The sequence below is a fragment of the Culex quinquefasciatus genome, chromosome 2 (genome assembly GCF_015732765.1).
Source record: "Culex quinquefasciatus strain JHB chromosome 2, VPISU_Cqui_1.0_pri_paternal, whole genome shotgun sequence".
Classification (NCBI taxonomy): Eukaryota; Metazoa; Arthropoda; class Insecta; order Diptera; family Culicidae; genus Culex; species Culex quinquefasciatus.
In genome coordinates, this window is record NC_051862.1 from 70,068,866 (window position 1) to 70,091,300 (window position 22,435).

The following is a 22,435-nucleotide window of genomic DNA, read 5'->3' on the forward strand; positions in this document are numbered from 1 at the left end:
AAATTAACTCAAAAATGACGAACTCCTCGTCACAGTGTCCTGATGCAAACAATGATCGAGCTGTAGCTGTCACAGCCCTGCGAAGTATGTTAGCTGACATATCGGGCAGTCAGTCAAAAAAAACAGCTAGAAGTCGCCTGACAAAAAACTTTTGCTAGAAAGAGATAGGAAACCTGATGCAAACAAACGTCCAGCTGTCATGTAAACATACTTTGAATGTGTTGGTAAATTTCTGACTAGAAAGCCTTATGTCTGCGTAAAAAAGTGTAAACAATATCAGCTGCTTGGAATTCAGCCAACCACAACCGTTCAAAACCAAAACAATACTTCAAAAACAAATACTAACACAGAACGATGGTGTGCGTGAGAGAAACCGTGGAGATCTCTATTGTAGATCAGGCTGAGCAGGACACACTCTTTGTTTACAAACCCAAAACGTACCTTTTGCATTGTTTTGCTATGAATGCTAGTTTAATTTAAATTTAAAAAACATTTAATAAGGCTTTCTAGATCCAGTGAAAAGAACATTTTCTCGATTTTCTCAAATCATTAGCGTTCAGCCATAAAAAAATATTTTTTTTTCCGTGTCCCACTCCTCGCCATCACTTTTTCACCGGGAACCCCGAAATGCCAACTGCCCTTCCAAATCCGACCATCAGGTGAAAAGTCGGCGCTGGCGTGCACAGCCGAAGAAGAAGATCGCAAATAAAACTCAAAACTGCCACAGTCGCGAGCGGATCAAGTCCATCGGTCCCAATCGTTGCGTGTTTTCGACGAAATTCCCCGCAAAAGAGATCGCGTTTCGGGCGGAAAAGTGCTTCCGGGTGACACGGGCGGTCCGGCGGTCGTGATTGGGGTAGAATTTACGTGAATCGTGCGTGATTTGGGGTCGAAAAGATGGAATTTCTGTTGGCCATCGCCAGCTTGCTGAGTTGAAGATTTTCCTCCCTTTTTTTTGCTTTCTTGTGATCGTGTGTGTGTGTTGACAAGTGTTTGACAACTTGTTGGCTTGTGCGCTTGTGTTGGTGGAAATTGGTGCGCAAACAAAAAAAAAGTAAACGCGAATCGCAGCAGCGCAGTGTGTTGACCGAAAAAATAACAAAGAGTGGCCCCGCGGTTGTTGTGATCCGGCAGCTGCTGGAAGAATTCCGAATCGGTTGCTAATGCCTGGTTGTCTTAAAGAATCTCCTGGTGATTAAACGAAGCCCAAGTTGGCAACTAACGGCGTAGAAGGTGTTGTCATTGTGCGTGGCTAATCGATTTAATTTAGTTCTCAGCTAGTGGCGAATAACGGAGAAACGAAGATATTCCGTCACCGCAACACGCGTCGCGCCGTGTCGTTGCCACTGGATGGGGCTCGTCGTCAAAATTGGTTCAGTTGGCAGTGTTTGAAAAGAGCGAGAAATTCGTTGCCACTAAAGTGCGACCGTGAATGGTCTGAAAATGTTTTCCAAAAAGAAGAAAAAGCCGCAAATTTCGTTCCCGAGCAACTTTGAGCATCGTGTCCACACCGGGTTTGACAAACGCGAAGGTCGCTATGTGGGTCTGCCGCTACAGTGGGCCTCAATCGTGGGCAACAATCAAATTCTCAAGTCCACCAATCGGCCCCTTCCCCTAATCGATCCCTCGGAAATCACTCCCACGGAAATCCTGGACCTCAAAACGATCGTCCGGCCACACGGTCAAAACCCCAACTCTAGCGCAGCTTCCACCACCGGCAGCCTGGGTGAACCAGGCAAACTGGTCCTGCCGAAAACCTCCAGCGTAGCACGCTCAAACTCGCTGCGAAGCTCCAGTCCACCGCGAGTCCGCCGTGGTGAACTGCGCGCCAACACCAACGTTCCACCCTCCGTCCCGGAAGAACCGCTCCACCTCGGTGGCGGCCAATCGCCGTTCCCAACCCAACCCAACAACAACTTCCCTCCCGTACCCGCCAAGCAACATTTCGCCGGAAATCCTCACCCGCATCCCCACCATCAGCAGCAGCAGCAGCAGCAGCCGTTTGGGGAAAATGCAGCATTTAACCACCTCAACAACAACTACGACCCCCAGCAGAACCACGTCCACCAGCATCCGCATCAGCCGGTGGGGTCGCACAACCATCACCATTTGAATGGGAATGTGGTGACGGCGCCTGCGACGGCTGGACAGCAGCAGCAAACGAATCCGGTTGGCAATAACGGCACCAACGGAAACCATCCCGCGAATCCGATGAACGTGATGACGGACGGGGGCATGTTGTATAACAACAGGTAAGTTTTTGGAGGGGTACAGTTTGTCTTCGGACGTGAAGACGTGAGACAATTGAAAGACCAATCGAACCTTTTATCGGCAAGACGACGACAAGCTTTAAAATCTAAGCTATAAAAATCAATCTCATTGGCTAGTAAAAATGCTTCAAATATTTCAAATAGTAAAGCGGAATTCATTATCGTATACCTCTCCAGCCAAGTATATGGCGCCAACATTTCAAAAGGGCAAACAATAGTGTATCCCTTTCACTCAAATGATAGTTTACATAAGGGACCATCCATAAACCACGTGGACACTTTTTTTGGGAATCTGTTACTGTTTTCGTTTTAATTTAGTGAATTTTCCTCAAAATTGATCAAAATGTATGTTTCTGATGTCTCTGACCACAATTCCACAACAAACACAGATTTGTATGATCCTAAATACAAAAAATCAAATCAAATTATTCGCTCTACAGCATTGCCTTGGCGTTCTCGATTGCGAGATTCCTACTCGAAACTAGGTGTTCGATTGCGAGATTCCTACTCGAAACTAGGTGTTCGAAGGCTTGATTGTTGAGGCAATTGCAAACCTCTTTTTACACCTTAGCTTCCATCCACCCCGGGATTCGAACTGACGACCTTTGGATTGTTAGTCCAACTGCCTACCAGCGACTCCACCGAGACAGGACCCAGGGAGACGACTCCTGCACCTGGACTGAGCTAACGACCTAACCTTTTTTTAGGTTAGTCCGGGACCAACATTTACTTCCCGTCCGACGGAAGGCGTGATCAGACAAATCTCGTCTCGAAAAATGCCACCAGGACCGTCTGGGATCGAACCCAGGCCGACTGGGTGAGAGGCAATCACGCTTACCCCTACACCACGATCCTAAATACATAACTTTTTAATTTCAATTATTGTAGTATCGGACCTGGTATGGTTTCACAATCTAGACATGAAGGTCCATAATTCCGTAGTAACAGTTTAATAGGGCGAATCTGCGTTTGTAAACAAGCAGTCTATCCCCCTCTTACTTGACGTGAACTGTCACTTGAGCAAAAGGGATAGACTGTTTGTTTACAAACGCAGATTCGCCCTATAGAGGTTTCTACGTGCGCATGTATTGCGTGTACGTACACAAAAAAGATTGAGGTTAAATTTTGTCCGGCCAGCAAAATCAGATGGTGCGCTAGTGTGCGTACGCGAAACGTCATAAAGCTCTATTGAACTGTTACTACGGAATTTACCGGTTCTTGGGACATCCGGGGATTCTGGGTCAAACGTGGGGCGAAAATGTAGGCACGCTCTTTGACAAGGCGTTATTTCTTTTTCTCAATTTTTAATAGAAAAAATACCTTAATTAATTGCAAATTGTTCTCTATGATGAAATTATTGCTATTTTCTATTACGTTTTGACAAAATTGATAGTTTTCACGTTTTTTTTTGTGGAAATAGGAATTGATCAAAATTGCAAAATTTTGAATGTTGATTTTCCCGAAACGGCAGGATTGTTGGTTTCGCCCTTTTGAAATGTTGTTACTGAATTCAGGGTGGCCACCTCGGGAAAAAACCGGGAAAACCGGGAAAAACCCGGGAATTTATTCCATCGGGAGAAAACCGGGAAAAACTCGGGAATTTGACTGACAAACCGGGAAAATATTTTAAGTTTAGTTAAAATTCGACAAATTCCTCTTAAATGAATTCAATGTATACTTTTCTCTATTAGAATATTATACTATTTTGTGTAATAGACTCAAGCTACTAGGCTTTGGTTTTATTTTCTTCTGTTGAGTATTCCATGATATTTTTCTTCGGTGAACTTGCTTTTTAAATAAAATAAATTGTTCAAGGTCATGCTGTAGACTTGGCGCTATGGCTATGGCAAAACAAGATGTCTGAAGGCTTAAAACAGTGAGGTAATCCAAACCTCTTTTTCCACCTAAGCTCCCATCCTCCCGGGATTCGAACTGACGACCTTTGGCAGTGAGTTGGTTAAGCCTGGGCCATTTACTTCCTCATTCCGACAAATCTCGTCTCGTAAAATGCCATCGGGGCCAACTGGGGAAATGCAACCACGATTTAAAAAACCACCGGACCCGATTTAAAAAACAAATGTTTGATAAGCTGCAATATTCCGATCAATTTCGCGTGTCAATAGAAAATTTACTCAGCCGTATGATTTTTGAAATCTTATTTCAATAAGTATTGAATTCCATAAGCACAATAAACAATTGACTAAATTCATCCGTTTAATTTTATTATATATTTCAATATCAACTTAAGGTTGCACAGCAGCCAAGGAAGTTGTTGCCTTCTTATTTCAAAATTGTCAAACTTACGGATTTAACCCTTCAACAATATGATTGTAAAAATTGTAAAAATCTGCTTTATTTGTTTTGTAGACAGTACTTCAGGGGATGAATAAAAATCATATCGATAGTTCCCATAATTTTTAAGATACTTAAATCCGAAAAGCGTGGTGCAAAAAGCTCTACTTGATGTGCGCCGTAAAATAATAATATAGTCCAGACTCGATAATATTTCGGATAATCGAAACTTCGGATAATCGAGTCTGGACTGTACACAATTTTACTGTAAAACATTTGGTGGAATTTCAAAATCTGTTTTTAGTAGTATTTTATAAGATGATTTTGGCTTTCTCAGTCTAACAAATTATTAAGGACAAATTGCTATGAAACATTGTCTTTGTGTTATTAAAACAGATTTGAGTACTTTTGTATAATTTTAAAATGTCGGAAATATTTGGTATTTAAGATATTTTTATATAGTTATTTGGGAATCTTTTAACAGATAAATGCCTATCAAATTGTGTTCAAATTCAAAACACTTGAAATATCTTTCTTGCAAAATTTGTTTTAAAACTGTAATTTAAATTTTAAATAAAATTTTCAGATATTTTAAAATTACAATATTTTCAGAGTTCTACTGCAAAATAGTCATTTCAATACAAACAGTCACTTTTATGTGGATAGGTACTACATCAACATAAAAGTTGAGTTTTGTTGGGTTTTATTTAATTCTCATCTGAAAATTTATTAAAAAATATTAACTCAATTTTGACTGTTTCGGTTGTGTTGTTCAGAAAATCGCAGCACAGTCAATTGATTTCTTACCATTTTGTGTTGCTCAAACTTTTTAAAACATCAAAACATGTTTATTTTTTCTTTTTCTATGTCCGTGCATAACTTATTTGCAATAAATGTGGCAAATCTTTTTACCTATTTGATACATTGTAAATCCTATTTCCTGCTTTCCAGTAATAATTTATGTAATTCTCAAAACGAAAGGTATACGTTGTGTATACGTTCAAAAAGTATTTTGATACTAACGTCAGTCTATAAAAAACATAGTAATTTGATTTAAAACTATATGGAAAAATTCCTTCTGGCCTCGGGAGAAAACCGGGAAAAAACCGGGAAATTGAAAATCAAAATCTGGTGGCCACCCTGAATTGTCAAAAAGTGCATTTTTTTGTTTGCCAAAATCTAATACCTCCGTAAGTGTAGATTTTTGCATGCTACTGCGGTATACTGCCCATGTTTGCATAAATGTTCCATATGCAAAATCAGCTAGCCGAGAAAACCCATTAAATTAAATTATTTGAAGTTTGTCCCACACATAAGGCTACGTGTTAAGCTTTCGCGAAAAAAAAAACTGGATTTCCTCCTGATTTCTAGAACAAAGTACTGGATGTTGCAGGCTTTTTTGAAAGAGCATACGATTTTGAATCAATCTGCATCAATAACTCAAATTCAATGAAAACGCATATGGGACATTTACGCGATGTGGCAGTATATACCTAAGTATTTATTCCAGAAAGTATTTGGACGTTCTAGGCTTTTGTAATGTTCACAAAAAACTCCCAGATACATTGAAATGAAAAAAAAGTAAACTCAGCAAACGGATTGGATCATAAAAAAATGCAGAAATGTGTATGAGTGTGGTATGATAAAATTGGAGTATCCGAAGATTAGACGAATACCAGAGGCGACTCGTGCCCGAATGAAGTACCTGTTCAATGTTAAAAAAAATTTTAAAGCTTTTTTCTTTCGAATGGCTTTTATTTTTACGTTTTATTATTTTTATACTATTATAAATTTCTGTTTATGCAAATAATTTATTAAAATTATGTTTAAGACTTTTTTTATCTCGTTAAAATGTATTTTTAAGACTTAATCATTAGCGTGGGGAATGTGGAAAAATAGAGCAATCGCTCTGCCATCCTTATCAAAATTCAAGGGAAGTTATTGAATATTATACTGAATTTTAAAAGTATTCATCAGGATGTTCAGAAAAAAAAACATATCCGTTTGCGTGACGGGACAACATCGTAAACCTGGACTTTAAAAAGGCACACCAAGAAAATCGCTACAGTTTTGCTAGCTTATTATTTTTTAATTTTTGCTCTTCTACACATTATCACAAATTGAAAAACGAATCTTTTGCTCCTTGGACTGAACAAATTGGTTGAAATTTGAGTTTTTGCCAGCCATTTCTTTCCGTGACGGGACTACGAAAGGAGCAGTTTTATGAAAAAAATGTCCTCTCCTATTCATGGGCTTGCAGACCTTATTTGGTCAATATTTTTGGCGTTTGGGGTAAGAAAACGTATTTAAAGAACACTGCAATTTTCAAATCATAATAAAAATGAAATTTTTTATATAAAAATTCGAATTGGAAATTGAAAAAAGTGACTTTTTGGTGTAGCTTCGCTAAGAATCGTTCTAATAATATATACAACTAGAGTGAACCGGGACTACAGTCTGAATAAACACAGTCGTTTTTGGAGCATTTAATGGCATCAAATCTTAAACTTTTTAGGACTGCATCCGCTTTAAATAGAACCATCCGAAAAATAAAATAACGATCATCGTTGAATCTACTCAGTAGCACAGCACCTTTGATATTTTGCAAAACAAGGTGCTTAAAACCCTTCCCTGATCTACTGTCATAATTCTTCTAATGTGTCCTAATGCTTCTAATTTTAATGCTGGGAAAAGCACAGTACTTTTTTCTTTCAATTGTTTCAATTCAATCTATCAATCACACTATCTAAACTTAACATTACATGACATTCCAGTAGAGCAAGAATCCACTAGTAACCAAGAAGATCGAAAAGGTTCAACGCGCGCAGTTGAACATTCCAGTTCTAAAACAAGCCATCACCAGTCTGCGCAAAACAGCCTGATGCCTAAAAGTGCGCCAAATATAGAGCAATATCTGTCGTGCTCTCGCGCTCTCTCATTTATTCATGCTCTCAACGCGCTGGCTTGTTTACCTTTTGCATGCAGCTCCCTGGAGAGCTGAGCGAGCTAAGTCGGCTGGGGGTTGGGGTGGGGGTGGCATTTCGCTCTCTCCCAAAAATGCTGTCAGTTCACGCTCTCAGATTGAACCAGATTTACCAACACATCGATACTGCCGCTGCGTATGAATAGGAAGCTCTTTACATGTGTTGATTTTTTTCTGTATGGAGATTTTTTCCCAGACGTTCAAAGGGTCGGTGTTGAACGCGACGAGCATTTACGCGTGGCCCGCTAGGCTGGCTCGCTTTGGTATTGGTGGGTTGTAAAAGAGTAAAGGGTGGCGGGCCAAAGCTTTTTCGGTGCATGCAGCGCTGCTGAACATAGGGCGTTGATTTTGTTAACGTATATTCAAACAAAAAATGGAAATTGTATGTTGCTGGTTAAAAAAGCACCACGGCACATAAATAAAAAAAAATATCCGCTTGAAATTGGCTACCTGTTCAATGAACAGGTTGAACAGGTGGACGAGTCGCCTCTGACGAATACCAAAATTACTTTCAGATCATGCTATATTCCATACCCTTAACATAAAGTCAACTTTTTGTTCACTCTGCATAAAAACAGAGAACAAAACCTAATAAAACTATCGTTCTACTCTCTGCGATGTTTACTACTCTCACACTCCTTAAGTTTCGATTCTGTTTAAAATGCTTAAATCATCCATCTAAGCAACTCTTACTGGACTAGCCTTTTCACCTTTTCTTACAAAAAGGTATTTGAGCAATTCTCTACCAAAACCGGAAATGGATTTTATTTGTATTTTTTTATTTGGCTCAAACTTTGTGGGGGCCTTCCCTATACCCAAATATGCTATTTTGTGTCATTGGTTCACCCATACAAGTCTCCATACAATTTTGGCTGCTGTCCATACAAAAATGGTATGTAAATATTCAAACAGCTGTAACTTTTGAGTGAATTTTCTGATCAATTTGGTGTCTTCGGCAAAGTTGTAGGTATTGTTGAGGACTTTTGAGAAAAATAGGTACACGGAAAAAAATTTGAGGATTTTTTATCAACTTTTTCACTCAAAACTCAATTTCCCAAAATACGTATTTTTGATTTTCGAGATTTTTGATATGTTTTAGGGGACAAAAATCCGCAACTTTTGAGCCATAGAGAAACATGGTCAAAAAATCTGCCGCCGAGTTATGAATTTTTGAAAAAATAGTGATTTTTGGAAAAAATTGAAGTTTCATGCAAAAACAAGTTTGACATTATTTTTTAATGCAAAATTGAATTTGCAATCGAAAAGTACATTACATATTTTTTGATAAAGGGCTCCGTTTTCTAGATATAGCCACCGAAAGTTTGATTTTAGCGAAATATTTGCAGTTTTTCAATTTTTAAAAATAGTGACCATGAGTGACCATTTCTAAAAATATTTTTTTGAAAAGTTCAGAAAATTTGCTATAAAATTGTCTAAGAGACATTGAAGATTGGACCTCTGGTTGCTGAGATACAGCGGCTTAAAGAAAAAGAAACACGAAAATTGAAGTTTTCTAAGTCTCACCCAAACAGCCCACCATTTTCTAATGACGATATCTCAGCAATTAATGGTCCGATTTTCAATGTTAATACATGAAACAATCGTGAAATTTTCCGATCTCTTCGAAAAAAATATTTTGAAAATTTTAAAATCAAGACTAACATTTTAAAAGGGCCAAACATTGAATATTACGCCTATTTAAAATGCTAGTCTTGATTTAAAAATTTTCATAATATTTTTTTCGAAAAGATCGGAAAATTTCACGAATGTTTCATATATTAACATTGAAAATCGGACCATTAGTTGTTGAGATATCGTCATTAGAAAATGGTGGGCTGTTAGGGTGAGACTTAGAAAACTTCAATTTTCGTGTTTCTTTAAGCCGCTGTATCTCAGCAACCAAGGTCCAATCTTCAATGTCTCTTAGACAATTTTATAGCAAATTTTCTGAACTTTCAAAAATATTTTTAGAAATGGTCACTCATGGTCACTATTTTTAAAAATTGAAAAACTGCAAATATTCGCTAAAAAAACTTTCGGTTATATCTAGAAAACGGAGCCCTTTATCAAAAATATGGCTCGATTGTAAATAATTTTGCATTAAATAATTTAAAATTTGTTTTTGCATGAAACTCGATTTTTCAAAAATCACTATTTCAAAATTCTAACTCGGCGGCAGATTTTGACCATGTTTCTATGGCTCAAAAGGCGGATTTTGTCCTAAAACATATCAAAAAATCAAATATGGAAATTGAGTTAGTGAAAAAAGTTGATAAAAAATCCTCAAATTCCGTGTACCTTTTCTCAAAAGTCCTCAACAACCTACAACTTTGCCGAAGACACAAATGATCAGAAAATTCACTCAAAAGTTACAGCTGTTCAAATATTTACGTACCATTTTTGTATGGACAGCAGCCAAAATTGTATGGAGACTTGTATGGGTGAACCAATGACACAAAATAGCATATTTGGTCATAGGGAAGGCCCCCACAAAGTTTGAGTCAAATCAAAAAATACAAAAAATAAAAATGGTCGAAATCGGCCGATTTCGTAGAGAGTTGCTCATTTAATTTTATTGCCGTATAACAAAAAAAAACCCCTTTCCCAAATGCAGACGCAATAAACTTCCCACAACGAACGTTTAATAGTAAAACAGCCTGTAGTTCAATCTCCTTTTCGGCGAAGTTCAACTATTGGCAAACATTCCGGTTTTTTTTTACGGTCGTGCGTAAACCCAACTTGTCTAATTTAATTACCATTGCCAAATGTTTATAGACTCACTGTGGGGAAAGGGGGAAAACTGCTTGTTGTGGAAGCAAAAAGAAACGTCCAAAGTTATTTTGGTTTGCTTCTTTTTTTGTGGTGACATAGTTTATTTTGTACCTTGATAAAATCTACTCAATTAGATTTTTTTGTGTGTTTCGTGAGTCATTTGGATTCGGTTTTATCTTAAATTGAAATTTTTGAAACTAGAAAACATTAAGTAGTCTTCCAAGTTGTCCACAGTATGCCACCGAACGACACTATTTCCAGAGCTGGACGCGACGGCACAGGAAGGGAGTCGCCGGTAAAAGTGCATCACGCTGGAAGTGAATAGAAAAAAAACGGCAGATAGCTGTAAACTACAAGTAGAGAAAAAAAGAGCCCACTCCACGGCGTGCCACCAAGATTTGCTATACATATCAGAGGCAAGACTCGGGTAGGGCCCCCCTCGATTGGCTAGCGAGAGTGACATAGAAAAAAAAAACGGAAAATAGCACAATTTAAATATCAACTTCCTGTTTCCTCTCTGCAGGCAGCGAGAGGGCCCTCTTTATGGCCCGTCAGTACCTGCCTTCTGTTGACTTTGCCTTTGTGGAATACCTGTTCGTCGACGTGGCGACGCAGCGCACAGATTGAGAGACTGTTATCTAAGGGCCTAGCTCTCTGTAGCTATGAATGCAAACTTGTTATCTGAGCCACTTGACTCGAGCTGATAGCATACATTATGATGAGATGCGTCCGTATGGTATGTCGTGGAACACTTTCAATCATTGATGAATAGATGTAGTTCACTGTGGAGATCAGAGGTTGGTTCGTGTGACTCTCTTTTTCAGAGAATTGATTTGAAAATTTCCATGTTAGCAGACATTTGTAAGATTTTTCTGATGGAAATTCTGCAGATTTATTTACTTCGTAGTCGTTCATATGCCTCCCCGGCTGCGATACTATGAAGAAGATCGTCGCTGTGCCTTCCGAGTTGCAATGTCATACAAAGAGCTTTCGAAGAAATAGTTGAATATTTCAGATAGAATATAATCGAAACTTCGTCCTACATCTCAGGTGGTCTGAAATTCTCACGTTTTTCTTATCCAACGCTACTTCGGCCACATACTACAACTATCCATTTGTGGAGCTCCAAAGTTACAACATAACACAAACCCAAACACTCACATTCGCTGGCAAAATAAATGTTTGCAGGGCCTCGTGTGTGGATTACGTTAGCTTCCCCCCCGGCGGGTCCGCTGATGTCTGGCCGTGTCGATGGCTAAGGAAACCTGTTTTCTCAAATCGAGGCTTTGTTTGGATACCTCCACCTGCAAGGCTTCCATCACCCAACACAATCTGGGCGAAAACGTGCTGCTGCGGTTCAGGGGGATGATGTTTTGGCACTTTGTTAAAAGTCGTTTTGTTGTTGTTTTGATAAAATCGCGTGCGACCTTGGCGGTCAGCCACGGATTATCAAATGAAATGCTCAATAACCTGTCCTGATGATGATGATGAGCGATTCGAAGGTCTGACGCAACAACCGTAAACCAGATATTGACGCGATACGCGATAAATTCTCACAACACGATCAGCAACTCGCAAACTTTGACGAAACCTTGCAGACAGCTTGACGAGGTGTGAACGATCTCTCTCTGGGGGGGTCCATCGTAATTCATGTAAACCGAGAACTACACCGTGTTAAATCCCAATATCAAAACTTTACGCCAACTCATTTCGATTGGGCGCGAGATAACGATTTATGATTTGATTTGTTGGCGGTGATGATGAGTTGTGCACGGCGTTGTCAGCGGAAGTAAAATTTTATAAATTTGAAACATCTTCAATCGCGCAGCTCAGAAGATGTTGTTCACGGTAGGTTGCACACTTCAACGGCGGCGGGTCCCCGTTTAAACTAAGTGGAACGGATTCACTGATTGTGTTTTTACGATTGGAAATGGTTTCACACGCCCCAGGACACTTCCGGTTTAGGGTTATCTGGGTTAAGGTTTGACTAATAAAATCCTATTTTGTTAAAATCTCAAAGTTTTGCCGACATTCAAGAAGAAATCGAGCCAAACATTTCATTAGGGCACAAAACCAAAAACCGCGATTCGAGAAAATCGCTTGCAAAAAGTGGACAACTTGTTTCAATTCCTATTTAAAAAAGAAGCTTGACTGATGGTATTTTTACAAGTTTTTTTTTGACGATAAAACACATCATTATCCTCAACTCTGCTTGAATGCTTCCTAATTCATGTTGATTTTCGCAATAAAACTCATAATTTAAAAAAATCTCGTTATTGGGCCCTTTTAACTTTCCAACAGTTGTTCATAATGGGCCCTTTCTGAATGCAATTTCGAAGAGAACTAAAAGGGCACTAAAGCGCTGTCACCCGATTGTTGTTTTGAATGATAGTTATGGGCCCTTTTGTTTAGTTAGAAATAATGAGGAATCCAGCGGAAATTTTGATAGTTGGTGAAGTTTTGTGATCGAATGGTGTAGATAAGGTATGTGAAACATAAAAATTCTTTAAAAGTGTACTGAACAGCAGCCGCGGGACCGTAACTATTATAGTATTTCGACGAAGTTTTTTTCTGCAGAAATCTTTGGTGAAACGTAAATCAAACTTTGTTTTGAAGTGAATTAATGTTAAGAATGTATGAAAAGTTCAATTTATAACATAGAAAGTTCCTCAATTACGAAAAACTAACGAAAAAGAAAAGGGCACAATTGAATCTAGTTTGGAGTAAACATTGTTATGTGCCCTTTTGTGTTTTTGTTTTTTTCAATAGGAAATTGTTTGCTATCAATCTGAATCTTGGATTCATCGCCGACAGCTTGATCAGAGCAAACGTGTTGTGACGTGCGCGCTAAAGGCAACGTTGCGTGCCTCGCGTTGTTTGACAGATGGAGGTGGAAGAGACCTCCGAGACGGATGACTTTCAACTCATCCACGAAATCGGAAGCGGAAGAAGTCCCCTGAGGTCACCGGAGCTGTCGCCGGAAAAGGAAAGGTGAGCAGAATCTGCTCAACAACAAGTTCAGCCCGCTAGCGGAAAACAAAAATAACAACAATGCCAGCCAAGCAGGAGGAGGAGACGCGGTTCCAGCACCCGGCCAGTCGGCAAGTAAACAAAAGAAACCACCTGGTGAAGAACACCACGGATTTTTACAAGCTCGTGGCGATAGTGGAAAGTTGTAAATTTGGTTTCGATCCGTTTTACAAACTAACCTGATTTGGAAGCAAGGTGACCTGCTTCGCTGTCAACGATTTTGACAAGTTGATGGAGCTCCTCAAGAGGAAGAAACTGGAATCCTACACCCACGAACGACGGAGCGGGTTCTTCGTGGTTTGCCTGATGAACTGAAACCGGATAAGGTCATGTACCTGCTAAAGAGAGATCTCAAGCTGGACGCGCTGGAGGTGCATGTCATCACGCGGAAGGAAAAGTCCACCGTGGATACACCAATCTGTAGGGATACACCAATCTGCAGAAGCTCTCTGCAATGAATGTTGTGGCAAGCACTATCATCCGGTGGGAGGCCTACCGGAACAAGCGGCCGAACGTGACCCAGTGCAGGAACTGCTTGCAGCTGGGTCATGGAACCAGGAACTGCCACCTCAAGGGGAGGTGCAACAACTGTGGGAGTCCCCACAAGACGGACGAGTGCAAAGTTCAAGAAGCAGAGTCGAAGCAGTGTGCCAACTGCTGTGGAGCTCACGGACCGCAGCTGTCCCAAGCGTGCGGACTTCATCCAGAGGCGCCAGCAGGCGTCGAAACCGAAACCGCCGGCAAGGAAGGCGGATAAGCAGAGTCCAGCAGTTCCGGCGTTCACACCGGCCGAGTTCCCTCCGCTGCCGGGCGCAATTCCGGACGGAAAATCGAAGGATCGCCCTCGCCCCGCAGGAAGCAGCCAAGGTGCTCTACAGTTCTGCTGAGCTGTGGGGCATTTTCTCCGAGTACATCGGCAGGTTCAAAACCTGCAAGACCCGCTTGGACCAAATAACCCTCGTCAGTTACATGGTCTCCAAGTATGGAGTGTAATGGTTTTTTTTTACTTTTAAACTGATCCTTGGTCCTAACCTGGTCGTAGCACCTAAAGGACCTAATAAAAATAAGTTATGAATAAAAAATAAAAAAAAAAATATACTAAAGATTGTGAGTGTAACCATTACCGCTGGCCGACAATGAAATTAGGGGAAAGTATAACTTGTATCAGACTTGGGTTCAAATGACTCATTTTTAGGAAATCGACGCGTATATAATAGATGTTAATTGTGTAAGATTTGACCATAAGCCAAATTAAGCTTGGTACCTGTTTGAGACCGATTATTTCAGACTTTTTAGCTTTTTATCTCAGACTATCTAAAATGAACGAAACAAAGGGATTAAACAAACCGATTCCTGAAACTTTTCGCAAAACGAATCACCCTAATGCTCGTGACAAAAGTTCCAAACTAATGTTTTTAACATTTTTGGGATTCATCGCTCACCCAAATATGCACGTTTTCATTCGGAAAGATTTACAACCAACTAAACATTTCAGATTTATGTGAGTTCACATCAAATTCCATACCGCCCCCACAAGCCAAGCCAATGAAAACGAAGCGAAGAAAAATGAAACGGTTGGTTAGCTGAATGGATCTGTCGTCCCATTACGGTCAAAACATGACAAACGATACCGCCCAGCCAACCGAGCCGTCCGTGTCCAACCTGACGAACGATCCCCCTACCGTCTTCTGTTACGCACAGAGCCCCACGTCTAAATAATTATTTTCGTGGTTTATTTTCGTTTTCTCATTTCCTTCCCTGTGGGCCATTTCCCTTGGTTGGCTTTTCCCCTTCCACAAAAACACAAAACTATTGTCCCGCCGAACCAAACAACCTGACTTCTGGTGGTGTACTGTAATGTGGCTGCTGGCCTTTCAACATCAATACCAAACATCAACGGTTGATTGATTTTATATTATAATAGCCGCGCCAGTTCCCACAAATAAAGCCCCGTGCCCAAGCCAAAGCCACACTATATGGAAGGTGGAAGTCACGAACCTGCTACTGCCATGGTGACGATTCGACCAAGCTCAAGTTTAATCGCTGCCTTTTAATGCCGTACAGTACGTACAAGCAGCAGCAGCAGCAGTGCACTTTCACTCTACCTTGAACTGTTGGAACCGCTGCCACTATAGGGTGTATGTACAAAATACTAATTTTTGGAAGATCTTGCTAATTTGAACGTATTCAGGAAACTTCTTTTAAATTAGTGTTATTTTGTTGAAAATTGCTTAATTTGCTAACGAAACAATTAAAAAAATAGTATACAAAACATTTCACTAAAAATCGTCATACGATTCCTCACAGAAAGCCACCCTAACGAAGAACATAAATAAGATTTGCGCTTTACTGTTGTCGGTTGAATTCCAGTCTCATGGGAATGAAAACGAAACAAACCGCACACACAACAACAACAAAAAAAAATGTGGAAGCAAGCAAACAAACACGTGAAAACAGCTGTCGTCACACGCGCGTGGGTGGAAGACTTTCAGATTGATGCTGTGACAAATAGGGGGTGGTTTGGCGCAAACTTTGACCTGTCAAAGTTTTTGTTTTTTAGGTGTTGGGCCGATGATACATTTGAGTTTGCATCAAAACGGAAGTTGGTTTTATTGGATACGGTTAAAGTTTTAACCTTCTACTGAACTTTGCGCCAATGAAAAATATTTAAAACTTTTTTGAATAAGATTCAAAAACGTTTCTGTTGCAATTTAAACAATACTTTTATAATTAGTGAAAAGATCATCCAAAACTGAATGTCGAAGAAAATAAAACCCATAATATTCACTGTTATTGTAAATCATTTAATATGTTTATCGTAGACATTTTCGAATAATCATGATCTTTGAGAAATGTCGCCATTTCGAGCCAAACATTTCATTAGGGCACAAAGCCAAAACGTAAACATTTGGGATTATTCCACTATTCCATTCATTAGTACACTCCCTACATGCCCTCCAAGATTCAGATTGATAGCAAACAATTTCCTATTGAAAAAATCAAAAACACAAAAGGGCACATAAAAATGTTCACTCCAAACTAGACAAAAAGTTCAATTGTGCCCTTTTCTTTTTCGTTAGTTTTTCGTAGTTGAGGAACTTTTATGCTATAAATTGAACTTTTCATAAATTCTTAACACTGATTCACTTCAAAACAAAGTTTGATTTACTTTTCACCAAAGATTTCTGCAGAAAAAATCTTCGTCGAAAAACAATATTATTTGTTATGTTCCCGCGGCTGCTGTTCAGTACACTTTTGAAGAATTTTTATGTTTCACATACCTTATTTACACCATTCGATCACAAAACATCACCAATTATCAAAATTTCCGCTGGATTTCTCATTATTTCTAGCTAAACAAAAGGGTCCATATCATTCAAAACAACTTTCACAACGCTTTAGTGGCCTTTTAGTTCGAGCAAAACATTTCATTAGGGCACAAAACCAAAACGTAAACATTTAGGATTATTCCACTATTCCATTCATTATTACACTCCCTACATGCCCTCCAAGAATCAGATTGATAGCAAACAATTTCCTATTGAAAAAATCAAAAAAAAAAAACAAAAGGGCACATAACAATGTTCACTCCAAACCAGAAAAAAAGTTCAATTGTGCCCTTTTCTTTTTTGTTAGTTTTTCGTGGTTAAGGAACTTTCTATGTTATTAAGTGAACTTTTCATACATTCTTAAGACTAATTCACTTCAAAACAAAGTTTGGTTTACGTTTCACCAAGGATTTCTGCAGGAAAAAAAATTCGTCGAAATACAATATTTAATACGGCCCGCGGCTGCTGTTCAGTACACTTTTGAAGAATTTTTATGTTTCACATACCTTATCTACACCATTCGATCACAAAACTTCACCAATAATCAAAATTTCTACTGAATTCCTCATTATTTCTTACTAAACAAAAGGGCCCGTTAACATCATTCAAAACAACAATCCGGTGACAGCGCTTTAGTGCCCTTTTAATTCTCTTCGAAATTGCATTTAGAAAGGGCCCATTATGAACAGCAGTTGGAAAGCTAAAAGGGCCTAATAACGAGATTTTTTTTAAATTATGATTTTTATTGCAAAAATCAACATAAATTTAGAAGCATTAATGCAGAGTTGAGGATAATGATGTGTTTTATCGTATCATCAGTAAAAATACCACCAGTCAAGCTTTCTTTTTAAATAGGAATTGAAACAAGTTGTCCACTTTTTGCCAGCGATTTCCTCGAATCCCGTTTTTTGGTTTTGTGCCCTAATGAAATGTTTGGCTCGAGTTCTCTTCGAAATTGCATTTAGAAAGGGCCCATTATGAACAACAGTTGGAAAGTTAAAAGGGCCCAATAACGAGATTTTTTTTAAATTATGAATTTTATTGCACAAATCAACATAAATTAAGAAGCATTTAAGCAGAGTTGAGGATTTTTTGGAGGTTTTTGGTTTTGTGCCCTAATGAAATGTTTAGCTCGAACTGTCACTTTTTACACAGCGCTCACGCACACTAGCAAAACAAACGTTTGATAGTGTGTGTGAACTCCGTGTAGAAGGGGTGTCAAACTAAAAAGTGACCCCGTTCGTTTGACAACAGTTGGTGTCAAACCATCGGGGTTTAAGTTGGTGTCAAACCATCGGGGTTTGAGTGTACATCTATTTAAGATGTTTCCCAATTAATTAATTTATGAAAAAAAAGCTTTCTTTCTTCATAAAACTCTAGAAAACCAAAAAAAAAGAATAAACACCGTTGATCAACGCCAACGTTGACGATGAAAACCCGGAATATGGCAAAAATTCTGAACAAGAAAGCAAAAGAAGTAATGTTATCAAACTAAACGGTTCCCAGTCGGCCTGGGTTTGATCCCAGAAGGTCCCGGTGGCAAATTTTGAGACGAGATTTGTCTGACCACGCCTTCCATCGGACGGGAAGTAAATGTTGGCCCCGGACTAACCTAAAAAGGTTAGGTCGTTAGCTCAGTCCAGGTGTAGGAGTCGTCTCCCTGGGTCCTGCCTCGGTGGAGTCGCTGGTAGGCAGCGGGACTAACAATACAAAGGTCGTCAGTTCGAATCCCGGGGTGGATGGAAGCTTAGGTGTAAAAAGAGGTTTGCAATTGCCTCAACAATCAAGCCTTCGGACACCTAGTTTCAAGTAGGAATCTCGCAATCGAGAACGCCAAGGCAATGATGTAGAGCGAATAATTTGATTTTTTTTTTTGAGAATCTAAAGGCAACCTTGAAATAATACATGATTTAAACTTCGTCCAACTGTACCAAACAGTTCCGTTCCACGAAAGTGAAAACCTGCCGCGGCACATTAAACCGAGAGATCGCGTGCCCCCAAATTAGATCAACCATTCAAATTACAATTCGTTACCCTAAAGCCCTACATAAGCAGCAACAGCAGCAGCAGTGCTTCCAGGCAGTGCACACACCTGACGTGACAGTGAAATATAATTGATAAAATTGACTCTGAATATATTACGGTTTCGCCGTCTGGGGGGAAGTTTTCAAACAAACTCGGGTGTTAGTTTTGAAGCCGAGAAAGACGACACACGCTTCAATGATTTCGAAGCTCGTCGTCGTCGTCGTCATGTAGCGAGAGAAAAAGTTGTAAAATCGAGTCGCGACGAGGGCGGCGAAACAATTGAGCTCATTTAGCTTCTTTTGCTACCTTTTGAAGCAACTGATGGGGGTTGGGTCTGGAAAAACTGCTAGAGTTTTTTTTATAATAGATTTCTTCGCATACTTGCCCTACATTACAGGCTCAAATCGTTGGGTTTGATGGAATTCTACAAAGACTAATGTTACGCGGCATTAAAATGGGTATATTACTAATAATTGAATCTTAACTGGGCATTTTTGGATTCAGTTGTTGGTCAGGCGAATACGCAAAAGCATTTTTACGTCGCATGAATGCTAAATGACTGGACGATGTAGGTTGGAGAAGAAATGAACGTGACTTGAATTGAACATTGAGTCGTGAAAGTTGTCATCAAATCGATTGGTCATTTCGAAAATTCCTTTTACAGAATCATAAAAGTTAAAACTAAACTCTAATATTTATTTGCAGATCACAAAAATCCTCCCCCACCGGATCGGACGGCGTAATGCGATACCCGCAGCAAGGCTTCCCTGGACAATTCCCAGCCCAAGGACACCCCCCACAACAGCAGCAACAACAACAGCATGGCAATGGTCCACCCCCGTTGCACAACAAGCCTAACTTCAATAACGGCGCCCAACAGCCGGTGACCAACCACATCCACCAGGGTATGCACGGTGGCCAGATGCCACAGCCCCAGCCCGGCATGACAGCCCCCCATATGGATCCCGCTGGCCATCATCACCACCACCACCACCATCCGAATCACATGGGTGGACCAGCTCCGGGAATGCAACAACAGCAGCAGCAACACCCAGGCCATCATCAGCAAGCACCCGGCGGTCCCGGTCCTCTCCATCCGCCCATGAACGGCCCCGGCCAGTTCCCGAACCACCACCATCCCAACATGCCCCACAAGATGCCATCGCCTGCCTCGATCGCGGGTTCCATGAACAACGACCAGAGTGTAAATAGCTTGAACAACAACAGCAACCTTAATCCCAGTACAAAGGCCAACTCGCGGGCCTCCAGCTCGAGCGGAGGCAACATCTCGGTGGCGCAAAGTACGACCTCGTCCGTCCAGATGGGCGGCGGCAGTCAGCAGGGTGGACCCGGGTCTACGAAGACGGAGCAGCGGTTGACGCATGAGCAGGTGAGGGGGCTTTGATCTTGGAGGTTAGGAGAGATGTATTTACTGACGTTTTGTGTAATTTTAGTTCCGCGCTGCATTGCAAATGGTGGTCTCCGCCGGGGATCCTCGGGAGAACCTGGAGAACTTTACCAAGATCGGAGAAGGTTCTACCGGTACGGTTTGCATCGCAACGGATAAGTCGACTGGTAAGTGACGATTTCTTTGATGAGGTAGAGACATGAACTGAAGAAACTTTTTCCGGCAGGTCGTCAAGTGGCCGTCAAGAAGATGGACCTGCGGAAGCAGCAGCGCCGCGAGTTGTTGTTCAATGAGGTTGTTATCATGCGAGACTACCACCACCCGAACATCGTCGAGACGTACAGCAGCTTCCTCGTGAACGACGAGTTGTGGGTTGTGATGGAGTACCTCGAGGGAGGTGCGCTGACCGACATTGTGACCCACTCGCGGATGGACGAAGAGCAGATCGCAACGGTGTGCAAGCAGTGCCTGAAGGCGCTGTCCTATCTGCACTCACAGGTATGTTTGGCGATTGTGTGTCTGTTGTTCGATAGCAAGATGTTTATTTGTGTCTCTTTGTTCTATGTCTTGTGCAAATCAAGGGAGTAATCCATCGGGACATCAAATCGGACTCGATCCTGCTGGCCTCGGATGGGCGGGTGAAGCTGTCCGATTTCGGCTTTTGCGCGCAAGTTTCGCAGGAACTGCCCAAGCGCAAATCGCTGGTCGGCACGCCGTACTGGATGTCGCCCGAGGTCATCTCGCGGCTTCCGTACGGTCCTGAGGTGGACATCTGGTCGCTTGGAATCATGGTCATCGAGATGATCGACGGCGAGCCGCCGTTCTTCAACGAGCCACCGCTGCAGGCGATGCGCCGAATCCGGGACATGCCGCCGCCAAAGTTGAAGAACTCGCACAAGGTGTCGAGCCGGCTGCAGAACTTCCTCGACCGCATGCTCGTGCGGGATCCCGTACAGCGGGCTACCGCTGCGGAACTGCTCGCGCATCCGTTCCTGCGTCAAGCGGGGCCGCCGTCGCTGCTGGTTCCGTTGATGCGCGGCGCGAGGCACAGCAATTGCTGAGGGGTGAGCATGACCATTTTGATTTGTGTACATAGGTAAGGCGAAAAGTCAGCGAATCTAACGAAACAAAATCTACGACCCTATTTTTACTCATATCGTGTGGATTCAAATCTCGCGTTCGATCCAACGAACGAAACGCTTGCATTTTACAAGAGAATAAATAACTACTTTACTCTAACAGTTAAATGTTGCAAGCAAAGCTTTTTTGCCTTACTCGTAATTTGTATGCCTTAAGAGAGAGAATAACTGAAGATGTTATGAAGAAAGAAAGAGTTAGTATAGAAAAAGTGCCCTTGAATCTGACAGCATTTTTTAGCAAATAGTTGCACTCACCCCCAATTCTCCACTTTTTCGGTGATTCCGTTGCGGTTATCACGACCACCCACGTACCAGAAATCATTAGCTTCTTACGAAACTGATGAATCTTAACGAAACATTCCAGCAGTATTTAGTAGAAATCCACTTAACACTTGCATACGTTCAACCTGATGCAGAGTTTCAAAGGGCAAACGGTCTATTTTTTGTTTGCCATTTATATTTGTTTTAACTGTGTGTAATCCCACATTTAAGTTGTAAACGTTATCTGTTTTTAAAACACGCGAAACATAGTATTATTCTTTAGCGTTAATTATGATCCAAGCTCCGCCTGGTTGGCCGTATTTTACGATAATATTTAAGTTATCTTTTAGTCTCGCAACGTAAAGACCATTCAACCCCCTCCCCTTTAGTATTTATTGTGTTCCAAAAGTTATTCCAACGTGTAGGCCCATATCAGAGCAACACTTTTAACTTCCAGACTCTCAAGTACTCTCAAAACAGAAACCAATTGGACTGATTTTCAATGGAAAAGAAACAGATTTAAACATAATCACAGGAACCGAATGGCAGCGAAAGAATTTATTTAAAAGAGATCAGTTCAACGAAGAATTAAACGGTGTATTGAAAATACTTAAATGTTTAAGCCTATAAAAGTTACATGTTACAGCTTAAGCAAATATGCGGAGGGAGTCATTAAGGATGTCCCGTAGTTTTGCTGTTTTATTTGCGAATTAGTTAAAAAAGCAGTAAAGTCACTGGATATCGTGACCACCCTACAAAAATAGTTAGCATATACCTAAAGCTAGTTTTACAGATTAAACGTTAGCGGCTGTAAAAAGGTAATCGCTAATCATTCAAGATTGCAAAATTTATAAAAAGTTATTACATTAAAACATGTTAGTATTGCATAAATCTTGAAAGATTTTTAAATAAAGGATATAGAATAA

At 40.6% G+C, this 22,435-nt stretch overlaps 1 protein-coding gene across 2 annotated transcripts; it reads left to right on the top strand.

Annotated features, from left to right (window-relative positions):
• Window positions 1–701: 701 nt before the first annotated feature.
• On the top strand, window positions 702–22,435 carry LOC6035924 (serine/threonine-protein kinase PAK 4). 2 transcript variants are annotated; one of them, XM_038253358.1, is made up of 6 exons: window positions 702–874; window positions 1,271–2,252; window positions 19,407–20,091; window positions 20,156–20,276; window positions 20,336–20,607; window positions 20,691–22,435. In XM_038253358.1, the coding sequence occupies exons 2-6, from the start codon at window positions 1,444–1,446 to the stop codon at window positions 21,168–21,170; spliced, it is 2,367 nt and encodes a 788-aa protein (XP_038109286.1). In that variant the 5' UTR covers window positions 702–874; window positions 1,271–1,443; the 3' UTR covers window positions 21,171–22,435. The 2 variants fall into 2 exon arrangements, with proteins under 2 accessions (XP_038109286.1, XP_038109287.1); XM_038253359.1 differs by having other exon boundaries at window positions 702–856.

Bases quoted from the DNA above. Each gene is read 5' to 3' on its own strand.
- LOC6035924 (XM_038253358.1), top strand. From the start codon at position 1,444: ATGTTTTCCAAAAAGAAGAAAAAGCCGCAAATTTCGTTCCCGAGCAAC. The intron at 20,092-20,155 runs GTGAGGGGGCTT...GTGTAATTTTAG, and splicing joins AGCGGTTGACGCATGAGCAG to TTCCGCGCTGCATTGCAAAT. The intron at 20,608-20,690 runs GTATGTTTGGCG...GTGCAAATCAAG, and splicing joins TGTCCTATCTGCACTCACAG to GGAGTAATCCATCGGGACAT.